This window comes from Sus scrofa, chromosome 12, assembly GCF_054392235.1.
Source record: "Sus scrofa isolate SSC_HxYL_T2T_F1_AM1 chromosome 12, Sscrofa_HxYL_maternal_Yorkshire_Landrace_v2.0, whole genome shotgun sequence".
NCBI lineage: Eukaryota > Metazoa > Chordata > Mammalia > Artiodactyla > Suidae > Sus > Sus scrofa.
In genome coordinates, this window is record NC_139394.1 from 18405384 (window position 1) to 18419316 (window position 13933).

The 13933-nt window shown below is 55.4% G+C and overlaps 2 protein-coding genes and 1 long non-coding RNA gene across 5 annotated transcripts in view; 2 read left to right on the top strand and 1 right to left on the bottom strand.

The window, feature by feature from the left end:
* Positions 1 to 2891, top strand: part of MAP3K14 (mitogen-activated protein kinase kinase kinase 14) — a 40084-nt gene extending 37193 nt beyond the window's left edge. For both annotated transcript variants that reach the window (XR_014821014.1, XM_003131321.5), the window contains 2 exons: positions 818 to 918; positions 1245 to 2891. Coding sequence is in view for 1 of the 2 variants with exons in the window: in XM_003131321.5 (XP_003131369.2) it covers positions 818 to 918; positions 1245 to 1409 (266 nt within the window). In the remaining variant the exon portion in view is untranslated. The remainder of the gene's footprint in view (positions 1 to 817; positions 919 to 1244) is intronic.
* LOC146398085 (uncharacterized) overlaps positions 1 to 13933 on the bottom strand; it is an 18261-nt gene continuing 4328 nt past the window's right edge. The window contains exons 2-5 of one of the 2 annotated variants that reach the window (XR_014821052.1): positions 12536 to 12585; positions 12011 to 12104; positions 11465 to 11578; positions 1 to 218 (exon numbers count right to left, since the gene is read on the bottom strand). This is a non-coding gene — a long non-coding RNA (uncharacterized LOC146398085). Of the gene's footprint in view, positions 219 to 11464; positions 11579 to 12010; positions 12105 to 12267; positions 12586 to 13933 lie in introns of those variants that run through there. The other variant, XR_014821053.1, reaches the window with a different exon arrangement.
* SPATA32 (spermatogenesis associated 32) lies at positions 3643 to 12863 on the top strand. Its single transcript, XM_084984208.1, has 5 exons — positions 3643 to 4014; positions 9944 to 9998; positions 10807 to 10852; positions 11168 to 12114; positions 12746 to 12863. The coding sequence occupies exons 1-5, from the start codon at positions 3786 to 3788 to the stop codon at positions 12828 to 12830; spliced, it is 1362 nt and encodes a 453-aa protein (XP_084840334.1). The 5' UTR covers positions 3643 to 3785; the 3' UTR covers positions 12831 to 12863.

Consider the following 13933-nt stretch of genomic DNA (forward strand, 5'->3'; position numbering starts at 1 on the left):
CTGGCCATTCAGTCGGTGTGGAGTAAAGGCCCTGATGAGCAGAGCCTTTCTTGGGAGGGCACTGGTTCTCCAGAGCTCACGGGATACCCTGAGTTCCGGTGTACACTCGTGGAGCAGCCAGGCGGAGGCTGGTTCTCCAGCTGTGCATGTGGTTCTCCGTGCACGGCTGATGGAGCCCTAGAAGGTCTTCAGCTTGGGGCAGAGAGCAGTCTCCAGGCCTGGAATTTAAAAAAAAAAAAAAAAAAAAACTGAGCGCGTAATGTCTTCTAAGGGAAAAGGGCAAACAGGAGCCCATGAGCATTTGCGTGAAGGACTCGGCAGTAGGTGTGCCGAGATCCTCCCCTGGCTTTGAGGTCAGAAGATGAGAAAGCAACCTAGGCAGACCGTTTTTGTTTTCCAGCGTGGCTGCACAGTTGGTGTTGTGATTTTGACAGAGCAAGGGTTTCATCAGCTCACAGTCCTTGGCCCTTCCAAGGGCCCCTGTGACTCATGGCACCAAGCCCTCACGCCTGGCCAGAGGCTGCTCCACCTCAGGGGACATTACAGTCTCACTTGCCCACAGTAATTTAAGAATCTCAGTCTCCAGTTCCTTCTGCTTTCCCATAGCAGCCAACCTTAGCTCTTTGCATGGTGTGGGCCAAATTCCCAGTGTCGACGGACGATGGCCAGGAAGAGCTGGCAGGAGTGTAACATTGCGGCCACAGCATCCTAAAGGCCGCCTCTGCAACGTCCTCAGAGCCCCCCCACTTCACTCCACGTTGGGTTCCTTAGGGAGCTCACAGCCGCTCCCCTGACGGTGACCTTGCCTGCCTTCCAGGTGTGAAAGTCCAGATCCAGTCTCTCAATGGCGAACACCTGCACATCCGGGAGTTCCACCGGGTCAAGGTGGGAGACATCGCAACTGGCATCAGCAGCCAGGTAAGGGGGCAGGTGCCTGTTCAGGGGCGGAGTCCCAGGATCCAGCGCGCCTCGCCCAGTCCTCCAGGAAAGAGGCTTTGGAATATGTAGGAATGGCACTGTTGGGAGGTCCCCCCAGGGTCCCAGGGCAAGACTGCTTCCTCAGGGTCTGTACCTGGGCCGGGTCAGGTCTTCCAGAAGGAAAGGCAGATATTGCACATAGTCAGGGCTGCCGGCTTGGCCAGAGGTGGGTGTCTCCCGGCTCGAAGGCAGACCATCCGCTCTGCACTCCCAGGAAGCTTCAGCTCCCCTGCCGCTCTGAGGCCTCTGGTTTGCTCTGCCCCCAGATCCCAGCCGCAGCCTTCAGCTTGGTCACCAAGGACGGGCAGCCCGTGCGCTATGACATGGAGGTGCCAGACTCAGGCATCGACCTGCAGTGCACCCTGGCCCCTGACGGCAGCTTCGCCTGGAGCTGGAGGGTCAAGCACGGCCAGCTGGAGAACAGGCCCTAACCCGCCTTCCACCACCGGCTCCACTCAGCCAGAAGCAGCCTTCCTTCTTGGTGCTCAGTGCCACCCCTGCGACCCAGGCTCTGCCCCCAGGGGTCTGCCAGCCCCTAGCTCAGCGGTAGGACCAGGGACTGGCCGCAGTAAGGTGGGGCTCACAAAACACCTCCCAGGATCTCCCACCTGTGTGCTGCCTGAGCCTGCCTGAGGAAGAGGAGGAAGGCAGGAGGCCTCTTCCCTCTGGGAACAAAGAGGATTTTTCTGCCTTGGTCCTGACAGGCTGGCCTGACCCGTTAGGATCAGTGACTACGTGCTGGCAGTCAGGGGAGAACGGCTTCCACCGGGTCAGGGAGGGGTGGGCGAGCCCCTCCCTCAGCCTCCAGGCAGGTATGAGGGTGTGTAGCGTCTAATGACCCACCCGCAGGCCCAGTACAGGACTGGGCGGCAGGCGTCCCTGCCCTGGGGTTCATGGGGAGCCCTCTGAGCCCCTTGCCCGGTCTTGCCTGGCCATCAAACGCCTTTTTAGCTCCAGAAATTTTTCAGACCAGGTCAGGGAGGGAGGAGAGCCTGCCACTGGGGGATCTCCCGGGAGAGAGCACCCCACTTCTCAGGGTGCTGCAACCCAGGCCCTGAGCTGAGTTCAGCTTCAGCCAAGGACCAAAGAAGTCGTTCAGGTGACATGGTTCTCAGTGCCTAGGCACGTGCCCCTTTGCTGCTGGCCACCAGTTCTCCCCAGAGCAGCATCCCCTGAGCCCCAAGCGCAGGCCCAGCACTGCCCTGACCTAGCTGGCCCGCAGCTCCCTTGTGTGTAGAAGTGAAGTCGGACACGAGGCCTGTCGGGACTGGTGCACAACAGACGCAAAGGAAAGCGGCGGACACAGGTGCTACTGTTCCCCAGGCCGCGGCTCTCAGCATCTGCACCCCAGCTTCCTAAGACACGGCTCGGGCACCACGCTCACTGACCCTGTCCCCCCTGGTCTCGGGGGCACTGCCAGCTGCACTTTGCACTCTGATGACCTCAAAGCACTTTCGTGGCCGCCTTCCAGGAGAGGAGGGCAGGCCAGGAGACGGGGTGACAGGACTCAACTCTTGACCCTTCTCCATGCATGTGACCCATCAAGCTTCCTCCAGATGCCTTTCAGATGAGATGCCACCCCCACCCATCGCCTCGGCCTGGCCTCTTCTTTTGGTGGGGTGCTAATCCGGACTCATGTAGCATTAATCAACTGTGAATCCCTGTGTGGTGAGGGGCCTGCGAGCCTCAATTCCTGGGGGTGAGAGGGTGTCCCCTGAGAGTCCTCCTGGGGAGAAGTTCATCCCCACATTCACCAAGGTGGCCTCTGTCCACCTATCCACATCGAGCCATAGTGCTCCCCAAGGGGAGACCCGCAGCCCCTGTTCCTGCAGAACCACAGCCTTGGTACTGTGGAGTTCTCGCGGCAGGGGACTCTGAGCAATAAAGTTTGGAGTGATAACTGTTTAGGCCAAGGTTGTTTCCACTCTCGCCTGTCCATTTGCTGAACCTCGTGTCCTAACAGCTGCCTTTTTTTTTTTGGCCTGGCCCACGGCATGCAGAAATTCCTGGGCCAGGGATTGAACCTGTGCCACAGCAGTGACAACAGTGGATTCTCAACCCACTGAGCCAGCAGGGACCTCCTCCCTTTGCATTCTTGGTGGGATCTTATCAAGTCTCACCCCTTAGGGCCCTTGAGCAGGGCTGCTTTTCCCACCACCCCTCCCGGTGGGTGCTTCCCATCCCACCTCTGGGCTCTCCATTCAGACCAGTTAGGCAAGATAACCCCACCTGGTGACAAGCAGGGAAGTCCCTAGCCAAACACCACCGGGCTGAGGGGAGCGGGAGGGGGACTCCAAGGCCTGGGCACTGACCAGGCAGGACTAGGTGGGGACAGGGCCCCGGAACAAAGACTGCCCCCACCCACTCCCCATCCCTAAGGCCTGGCTTCCTGGGAACTGAACTGAGAGTGGGCCTGGACTGCCGGTCCTTGCAGCTGCTCCAAGTGTCCGCAAGTCTCTGAGTCTCTGTCTGAGCGGTCAGAGATGACTTCCCCAAGGTGGGTTCCTTGGTGGGGACACAGGACTTGTTTGAGGATGGATGCCGCCCACACATAGGGTACCTTGTCTAATCTTCTCTACACTCAGCAGGCTCTGGGAGGGTCCTGAGCCTGGAAGGGGCATCAGCCTTGTGCCTGTGTTCCCTGGGCCAGTGTGAAGTTCCACCCAGCAGACCCCAGGCTTACCGGTCTCTGCCCTCCACCTCTGGACCTGCTGCAGAGCAGAGATGGCTCCGGAGAGGGGCTCCTGCTGTGGGGAGAGGTGGAGCCGCTTTCTCCAGAGGGCGCCCGCAAAGCACCAAGCCCACCCATGTGCCCCGCCGCGGGAATAGTGAACGCTATTCCCTGCCCACCTGCGTCTCCACAGGGTCAAGGCAGGGACGTCACAGAGGCAGCGACATCACAGGCGCCGGTGCCCCGGGCATCTCCATTGCCCCCCAAAACGTCCCACCAAAGAGCGCACTGGAGGCGGAGGGGCAGCAGCCACCAGCCCGCTCCCCGCCTCCCCGACAGAGCCTCGGTCAGCATGGGGGTGACAGGTGGGAGCGGGCGGGCGCGCGCGGGGGGGCGGGGCTGGCGGGAAAAGTGAAAGTGAGGGGCGGGGCGGGGCGGGGACCGGCGGGGAGGCGGGAGGGTGCCTGCAGCTGCTCCCTAAGCCCGGGCGCCTGAAAGGAAGGTCAGCCCCAGCCAAACTCCTCGGTCCTCATGCGGTTGAGGGGCGGTGCTACCCCGCCACCGCTCTCAGCTTCCACCCAGAGCGGCGCACAAGCGGTTGAGTGCACACACGGACGCACGTGCACACCGCGGGGTAAAGCCCACAGACTCGAGGAGTTCCCGCTCAAGAGATGGAGGAGGAGTTCCCGTTATGGCTCACTGGTTAAGGAATCCGACTAGGAACCATGAGGCTGCAGGTTCGATCCCTGTGCTTGCTCAGTGGGTTAAGGATCCGGCGTTGCCGTGAGCTGTGGTGTAGGTCGTAGACGCGCCTCGGATCCCGCGTTGCTGTGACTCTGGCGTAGGCCGGCGGCTACAGCTCCGATTAGACCCCTAGCCTGGGAACCTCCGTATGCCGCGGGAGCAGCCCTAGAAAAGGCAAAAAAAGACAAAAAAAAAAAAGACCAGAGACTCGAAAAGTTGTTGGAGGGCTTCTGGGCACACAGAGCAGTGGCCCTGTGCCCAGGAAAGAAAGACACATGAATTATCCCACACTGCAGAGTGAGAACCCCTAAAATCAAGTTCCTGGTTGATGCTTGTAGCTTTTGCAGGGAAAAGCAATCTGCTTCAACAGATATTTATCATGCGCCTCTGGTGTGCATTGCACTCCTCTCTGTGCCGAGGAGCAAAGATATTTGCCACCCAGGGCCCTGGATCTCCCAGATTTCTAATAATAGGGGCTCAGATTCAACCGCTCCGTCCCTCCCCCCAGGGAGGCTTTCTTCTCAGGCCCTTCTCTCCCAGAAGGACAGGGGCCAGCTTTCAAAATGTGCCAAGAACTGACAACTGGGGAGCAGCTTTTCCGGTCCCAAATTCGTAAGGCTAACAAATTGATGAAGACCCCTTAAATCACTCCTGCAACACCTACTGAAGCCCCTTCAGGGCTTACTCTTGTGCTAGGCTCTGAGTCTCACACGTTCACTAAAAATTAAAACGTAATTGGACAGCTAGGTGTGTCAGAGAGATGACATTGGAGATTTCCCAGTATGAGTCTCCTCCCCTTGTAGATGACTGGTTTTTCCCCTTAGGAGCATATAGGAATTCCTAGTTCCCGATGCAATGAATTTTTACAGCAAGTTTCTTTTGACATCTGTAGTACTGGACATTCAGTGAATCCTTGTAAACCAAAGATACCTTCCAACTCAGGGAACTTCTGATTTCTCTTTTTTTTTTCTTCTTTTTTTTTTCTTCTTTTTTTTGGGGGGGGGTTCTTTTTACAGCCACACCCACGGCATTTAGACGTTCCCAGGCTAGGGGTCGAATCAGAGCTGTAGCTGCCTGCCTACATATGCCACAGCCACAGCCACACCAGATCCCAGCCGCATCTGCGACCTACACCACAGCTCACATCCTTAACCCGCTGAGCAAGGCCAGGAATCAAACCCGCAACCTCATGGTTCCTAGTCGGATTCGTTTCCGCTGCACCATGATGGGAACTCCGTCTCTTAACCCTTTAATAGTATCTTGTCCTTACTTTTTGGATGCAGTATATGTTGTTGAATATCTTCACCTCTGAATCTCTGAAGATGATCACAGTTTTTAAGGGGTCTTCTATTTCTCAGATTACCTCTGCTGCACTGGAGTGATCTTTTCTCTTGGTCTGTCACTCCCATGTTGGCAGCTTCTTCAAATGCCTGGTGATGTTTGGTTGTCCGTGTGTAAGAGTGAAATTATAAAAAGCTGATTGGGAGCCTGTGACTGCAGGAGCCTGTTACCTGGCAGATGTCATTTTAGGGTGAACAGACGAAAGATCAGATATACATCTGGCTGGTTCTAGAGGATCAATAAAATTGATAAATCTCTAGCCAAACTGAACCCGAGAAAACGAAGATAAAAATTACCAATATGAGCAAAGAAAGAGTTGACATCACTACAGATTCTACAAATATGAAAAGGGTAATAAGGGAATATTAGGAATAAATTATGCCAATAAATTTGACAACTTAGATAAAATGGACAAATTATTTTAAAAAATACAAACTCCAGGAGTTCCCATCGTGGTGCAGTTGTTAACGAATCCGACTAGGAACCATGAGGTTGCGGGTTCGGTCCCTGCCCTTGCTCAGTGGGTTAACGATCCGGCGTTGCCGTGAGCTGTGGTGTAGGTTGCAGATGCGGCTCGGATCCCGCGTTGCTGTGGCTCTGGCGTAGGCCGGTGGCTACAGCTCCGATTCAACCCCTAGCCTGGGAACCTCCATATGCCGCGGGAGCGGCCCAAGAAATAGCAACAACAACAACAAAAGACAAAAAGACAAAAAACAAAAAAAAAACAAACTCCAAAGGCCTACTCCAGAAGAAACAGATATTCCAGGAGTTCCCATTGTGGCTCAGCAGAAACAAATCTGACTAGTATCCACGAGGATGCAGTTTCGATCCCTGGCCTCGCTCAGCATTGCCGTGAGCTGTGTAGGTCGCAGATGCGGCTCAGATCACGCAGTTGCTGTGGCTGTGGGGTGGGCCAGAGGCTATAGCTCTGATTCAACCGCTAGTCTGGAAATCTCCACATGCCACAGGTGCAGCCCTAAAAGGCCAAAAAAAAAAAAAAAAAAAAAGAAAGAAAGAAAAAAGAAAGATATTCTGGTGATAGGTTGTAGTGATGGTTTCATAACAGTATGAATATACTTAATGCCACTGAGCTGTAGTTAAATAGTTTAGGAGTTCCGCAGCAGCTCAGCAGTAACGAATCTGACCGGTATCCATGAGGATAGGGATTGGATCCCTGGCCTTGCTCAGTGGGTTAAGGATCCAGTGTTGCCATGAGCTGTGGTGTAGGTCACAGACACAGCTCAGATCCCGCATTGCTGTGGCTCTGGCGTAGGACGGCAACCATAGCTCCATTGACCCCTACCCTGGGAACTTCATATGCTGCAGGTGCAGCCCTAAAAAGACAAAAAAAAAAAAAAAAAAAAAAGTTTAAAAAGAGAAATTTAGGAGTTACCATCGTGACACAGAGGAAACAACTCCGACTAGTATCCATGAGGATGAGGGTTCAATTCCTGGCCTCACTCATTGGGTTGGGGATCAGCATTGCCGTGAGCTATGGTGTAAGTAGCAGATGTGGCTTGGATCCCGCATTGCTGTGACTGTGGCATAAGCCAACAGCTGTAGCTCCAATTCCATCCCTAGCCTGGGAACTTCCATATGCCACAGGTGTGGCCCTAAAAAGAAAAAAAAAAAAAAAAAGACATTGTTCTAGAGATTATTCTCAGTAAGATAAGGGTAAAAAAGGAAATAAGAAACATCCCGATTGGGAAGAAGTAAGACTGTGTTGAGTCACATAGAGTATTGTTTATGTAAAAAATCCTATAGAATCGTTATTTTTAAAACTACCAGAACTAAGATTTTAGGATGGTTGCAGGACACAAGATCAATACATTTCTTTGTTTGTTTGTTTGTTTTTGCCTCCCCCCCGGGGGGGGGCATATGGAAGTTCCCAGGCCAGGGATGGAACCCATGCCACAGCAGCAACCCAAGCCACAGCAGCGGCAACGCCAGATCCTTAACCCACTGCACCACAAGTGAACACCAAGATCAATACATTTCTGTATAACAACCACCCACCACTGGAAATTGAAATTATTTTACATACTACAAAATGTCACTTGAATGCCCAATAGAACATGCCCAACTTGGACACGGAGGCCCCAAGTTGAGTCGACCTCAGACTTTTGCTTCCAACCCTCAGGGCTGCAATGAGGTTGATACCATAATAATTTCTCCTCTCCATATCCGGTTGCTGTTTATGGAAGGCTTCGTTGATTGCATTGCTCAGGGAAACTTTATAAAGCAAACCCAGGAAAGCTGTGAGGTCAAAAGCCTGAGGAATAGCAGCACCTGGGGTGGGTAGAGCTGGAGATGAAGAGAGACGTGGGGAGGAAGCCAAGAGTTGGTCGCAGGAAGCATGTTGGTCGAGAACCAGTAAGCTGGCCACTGGGAGCCTGTCCCCAGGGCACTCCTAGCCCAGCCACCCAGCTGATCCAGGAGCCCAGGCCCAAGCTGAACGTGGAGGAACCCAAATCCCAGCACCAGGACCAGCCATGCAAGGACCCTCCCTAACCGCTACATCGCTAGGAAGAACCTGCAGCACATTCAAATCCTCTGCTATAATCTTAGGAGCAATTCTCAGCCAGAGCCAAGGCTGTCACTTCCTGCCACACTCCAGGCTCACAGGGACCCAACGTGCTCAGCGGCATGACCCCTTTCCAGCAACCCCTATCCACTACCCTCAGAGAATGGGACAGCCCGGTGGCCCCTATCTCCAAAGGATGAAAAAGAAGCTTCTGCAGTAAAAGATGCAAGCTTCAGAATTCCTGCCGTGCTACAGTGGGTTAAGGATCCGGCATTGCCACAGCTGTGGTGTAGGTTACAGCTGCGACTCAGATTCAATCCCTGGCCAGGGAAATTCTATGTGCTGCAGGTGCAGCCAAGAGCAAAAAAAGATACAAGGCTCCAGGACTGGGGTGAGGGACAGCCCCCCCCCCAAAAGAGTCAGTCCCCTCTTCAGAGCCCATAAATAACCAGATGGGTGTCAGCATCATCTCAGATGAAGCTCCTGGAGTGAGAACCCTGGCCTGGAGTTGGATGGATGACCCCAGGGAGTGATGGAGTGAAAAGCCAGGGGAAGAGAGGGCAGATTTCAGGCCACGACTAGGGTGTGTGGTAGATCTGAAGCCTGGCCAAAGAGAATGGAGGAAGGGGGCGGAGAGGTAGGAACAGAGGGAGATGACATTTCATCTGGGGTGTGATAGGGAAGCTCACACAGTTACAGCCCCCAGGTTGGGACAGCATGCCGAGCAGGGGAGTTAAATTTCTTGAGTCAAACCTGCATTCAAGAAGCTCCCATTGTTGGAGTTCCCATTGTGGCGCAGCGGAAACAAATCCGACTAGGAACCGTGAGGTTGTGGGTTCGATCCCTGGCCTTGCTCAGTGGGTTAACGATCCGGCGTTGCTGTGAGCTGTGGTGTAGGTCATAAACACGGCTCAGATCTGGTGTTGCTGTGGCTGTGGTGTAGGCCGGGAGCTACAGCTCCGATTCGACCCTCCATATGCTGTGGGTGCGGCCCTAAAAGACAAAGGACAAAAAAAAAAAAAAAAAGAAGAAGAGGTTCCCGTTGTGGTTCAGTGGTAACAAACCCAACTGGCATCCATAAGGACACTGGTTCCATCCATGGTCCTGTTCAGTGGGTTAAGGATCCAGCGTTGCTCTGAGCTGTGGCATAGGTCACAGACACGACTCAGATCCATGTTGCTGTGGCTGTGCCTGTGGCATAAGTTGGCAGCTGCAGCTCCGATTCGACCCCTATCCTGGGAACTTAAAAAAAAAAAAAAAAAAGAATCCTGCATTCAAGTCCTGACTTCCTGAATGATCAGCTGAGGGACCCTGGGCAAGTGAACCTCGTCTCAACTTTTGTGTTGAATCAATGAGCTAAAGCAGAGAAAGTGCTCAACACGCTGCCTGGGCTGGAACCACTCGATAAATGGAAGTGACTGCTATAGTTTTTGCCCTGATGGAGAACACGATAGATCAGGGCAAGCGGAGGGGAGCAGACCTGGAGGACAGGGCTGGTGACACTGGCCAGGGAGGGCGGGGAGAGCAGAAGGGGAGAGGGGAAGGCAAGAGAAGAGGGGAGGCAGAGGTAAGGGGCAGGGAGGGAGGGCGTGGCTGGAGCAGCACCACCGGCTGGGGCCCCAGAACCTCTCAGGGGCTGTCCCCCGCCAGCAGCTCCCCTGCCCTCACCTCCTTCTCCCTGCCAGGTGCCAATGGATTTCCCTGCTGTGGCAAGGAGTCGGTGGACACTGCGGAGTCACAGTGAGAACCAGTCCCCCATCATCGCAGGACCTCTCCCCAGCCCTCCGAGATCACCAACCCTCACCAGCTGCCCCAGCTGCCAAGTTTTCACATCCCCACCAGGATCCCCCTCTATCTTGCCCATTTCCAAAATCTTCCCAAAGGCAGTATCTGGACCAAAAGACAGTGAGGTGGGGGGTATCATCCCCCCCCCCCATTTCTGCCTCCAGCCCCTGTTATGGGAGGAGGACTGGGGTGGGAGGGGCATGGATGGAACCTGGCCTCTTATAGCTGCCTTTCTCTAAGGACAGAGCTCTGTCCGAGATGAGGGTGGGCAGGTGCCTAAGGTGGGGTGGGCACAATGGCTGAGTACCGAGGGCAATGGCCAAGATGGCAGCAAACTACCCACAAGAACCAAGGGCACCCTCCACACCTCAGCATCTCAGATCTGCCAAGCTGGGATTGTGCAGGTCTGGGAGAGGGTGTTGCTCTGGGCTTCTCCGTCTGCAGGGAGCTGCCTTCAGGGCACTGGCTCGCTGGAATGCTGGATTAAAATGAAGATTCCTGGGCCTCACCTCCAACCAGCAGGATCCCTCTTTGCGGGTGGGGAGGGGGGCAACTTGCTAAGTTCTAGGTGCTTCCTGAACTCACTGAAGTTTGAGACTCTGGAATTCTTGGTGGGAGTGGGCACAGCAGGGGGGTGAGCTGGGGGCCTCTTGCCAGCCTTCGCACAAGGCAGGGGGCTTTCAGGGCTCCGGAGACCCTCACTTGAAGCCACCCCATCCACCCCATGGAGTGCTGTCACCCACTCTGTCTCCTTCTGTCTTAGGAGAATCTACAGCCAGCTCCAGCTGGAAGATGAAGATGAGATGGAGGTAACAGTGGGTGGTGTCACCTCTCATGAGGAGGCGGGAAGCAAGGGGCAGGGCTCTTCGAGCCCATCCTCTCTAAAGCCTGACCAGCACCTACCCCTTGACAATTCTGGGACCCTAGTACCAGGCCAGTGCTGGCACAAACAAGCACACCCACCCATACCACCCCCTTGCCCCACCACCACCCCATCACTTCCAAGAGACAAGTGTGGGGGCGGGGGGAGTGAGCACAAGAACAAGGGGGACAGGGCAAGGAATGGGTGACAGGGAGGACCTCAGGGGCAGCCAGGTCCTTAGCTTTCTACTGAAACCTTTCAGCTGGAGAAAGAATTGCTAGAGCTGGAGCTCCCATACAAAGAGGTCCTGAACCCAGACCCTAAACTGGGGCCAGAATGGAAGCCCCAGGCCTTCAAGCAGCCGGAGCTGTGCTCAGGGGTCGTAGGCAAGCCTGAGGTCAAGCCGAAGGCAGAGCCCAAGTTGCAGATGGCCAACCTGGAGCCCTATAATGAAGACCCGAAGCCCCAGGGACCTAGGTTAGAGTCCCTCCACCCCCACCCAGAGGGGCTAAGGCAGAAGGACATCAGCCAGTGGAGTACGAAGTCCAACTCCAGCTACCTGGGTTTCGCAGAGAAGGAAAAGGTGTTGTCCCCCGACCATCGCTCCATCCGTGTCCAGACCTCCAGGCACCTCTTCTGGTCAGACAAGCTCATCCAGGCCTCAGAACACAGCCTGCAAGAGAAGACCCAGAAGAGCCCAACCAGGACCTCAAGACACCCAAAGAAGCCCTTGATCTCCAAGGATACCTTGTGCTCCAAGAAGCTGCTCCAGGACCCCAGTGACCAGCCCGCTCCTCCAGACTCAGGCTCCCCCCAGCCTCCCAGCCCAGACCCGCCCTGCTCCCCACAAACCATCGGCTTGGCAGAGCTGATCAACTTGGCATCCTCCCTGGCTGTGGCCTCCTCCAGCAAGACGGACTTGCCCAGCTTGAAGCACCTGATCAAAGCCCCACCCCAGAAGGCTACGGAGCCTTCTGCAGAGGCCACCACGGACAAGCCAAAGCAGGAAAAGCCCAGCCAGGACTTGCCTCCAGAGAAACCGCTAGAAACCAGGGAGCTGCCGAAAGCTCCCAAGGAGGAAGACAGGCGTTTACCTCACCCTTACCTTGACTTCAGCAAGCCGGGGTTCAAGAGGGCCACCATTGAAGGAGAAGTGAAATTCCTCCAGTCCCCGAACATGTCCCCTCAGCCGCAAGGAGCTGAAAAAGAGTGAGTGAGAGGCTGGCCCATGGCTTCCCCCAGGAGCGGGCTGCAACAGGGATGGGTAGGGGGTCCACTCCTCACAGGGCCCCGGGGGGTGGTGGGGGCGGATAGTGGAATGAGGGCCCGGCTAGGGGATGGGGTGGGATGTGATGTCTCAACCTCATTGACCTCATAAAGGCTGCTGGGAACAAGGTTCCAATGGGCTGAGGCACAGAGCCAAGGCCAGGGCTGGAGGAGGCCCCGGGGACCATGGAGGGTGAGTGCTCCAGGGCTGGGGCAGGGACCTGGGGTCAGAGTGGGAACTAGGACGCCATTCTGGCATCAGGAACTTCCCACCCAGAGCGTAGATGCCTCCCCCTCACTGGAAATGCCAGTGGCCGCCTTCCTGAAAACACCATGTCCCCAGCCCTGGGCCCAGGACACCTACCTCCATCAAGCCGGGAAGGAGGGACCCGGGTTCTCCAGCGCCTGTGCTTCCTGGAGATAATGAACACAGCAGAACTCCCGCAGCCCATCAGCCCGAGGCCGGAAGAGGCCCTCTTAGCCCCAGGGCCTTCCTCGGAGAGGCCTCTGGGCTCAGCCCTCTCCCTTGACCCTCCTCTGGGGCCCAAGTGACACTCTCTCTTTTGCGTTGCAGCTCAGTGCCGGGAACCAAGAAAGGGAGTCCATTATTGCTGAAAATCCATTTTAAGCTGTCGTCCCCCACTTCCCCAGAGAAATGACTAGACAAAATGAGTAAAGCCTCCAGTGCTGGCCCTTGGCTCAGACTTTTTGTGCAAACGCTCCTGGACCAGTGAGCTCCTCTGGCTGTGGCACCCTGGTCTGGATTTTTTTAGGGATGCCACCCCCATTTTGTAGCTACCCCAGTACCCCCTGCCCCCTGAGTGCTCTGCCAGGCCTGTTTTGTCCCTGCTGACTCCCCAGGGGTGGTTCTGCTCACCTTCACCTAGCCAGGTGAGACTAGGTGGGCAGTAGAGACTAGGGACTAGTCCCTGGAGGCCTCAGTAGTGCCCTTTCTATTTCTTAGGTATAAAAAGGGGTATGTTGGGGAGCTCACATTGTGGCGCAGTGGTAATGAACCCAACTGGTATCCATGAAGACGTGGGTTCAATCCCTGGCCTCATTCAGTGGGTTAAGGATCCGGCATTGCCGTGAGCTGGGGTGTAGGTCACAGACTCGGCTCAGATCCCTCATTGCTGTGGCTGTGGCGTAGGCGGAGGCTGCAGCTCTGATTCGGCCCCTAGCCTGGGAACCTCCATATGCTGCAGGTGCAACCATGAAAAGCTAACATAAATAAAATAAAATAAAAAGGGGTATGTTGAGATCCTCCGAGGTGAGAGCCTGAGGGTGGGGCTGAGGAGGCGAGAAGGTTCTCAGAGGAGGTCTTTCTGCTTCTCTCCATGGGGAAGGCCTCGTGGGGGGAGGGGCTGGTGTCCTTCGAAGGGGGGAAGAGTTAAGCCGAAAGACTGGTCCTTCAGGGGCCCACAGCCTTGAGTCAGAGGCACCTCCTATGTAGGGGAGAGCCCGTGTGTAACGGTGCACTTCCACAGGCAACCCAGACACACACACACACATACACACCCCAGCAGCTGACCAGCACATTACACGTAGACTTTCACATACTGCATCTACACACAGACCAAGGAAGTGTGTTCCACACGTGCCGTACACGAGGCACATACAAACACAGTGCCCGTGATCCAGACACACGTACTAAACATGCACACAAAGGCACAAGCCTCCACCACAGTGGGGGAGGACAGGCAATGTGGGGAAGCTTCTGGAAGAGGAGATGGCAGCACAGGAGGGAAGAGAATTTGGAGTG

Bases quoted from the DNA above. Each gene is read 5' to 3' on its own strand.
- SPATA32 (XM_084984208.1), top strand. From the start codon at position 3,786: ATGTGCCCCGCCGCGGGAATAGTGAACGCTATTCCCTGCCCACCTGCG. The intron at 10,853-11,167 runs GTAACAGTGGGT...GAAACCTTTCAG, and splicing joins AAGATGAAGATGAGATGGAG to CTGGAGAAAGAATTGCTAGA. The intron at 12,115-12,745 runs GTGAGTGAGAGG...TTTGCGTTGCAG, and splicing joins CCGCAAGGAGCTGAAAAAGA to CTCAGTGCCGGGAACCAAGA.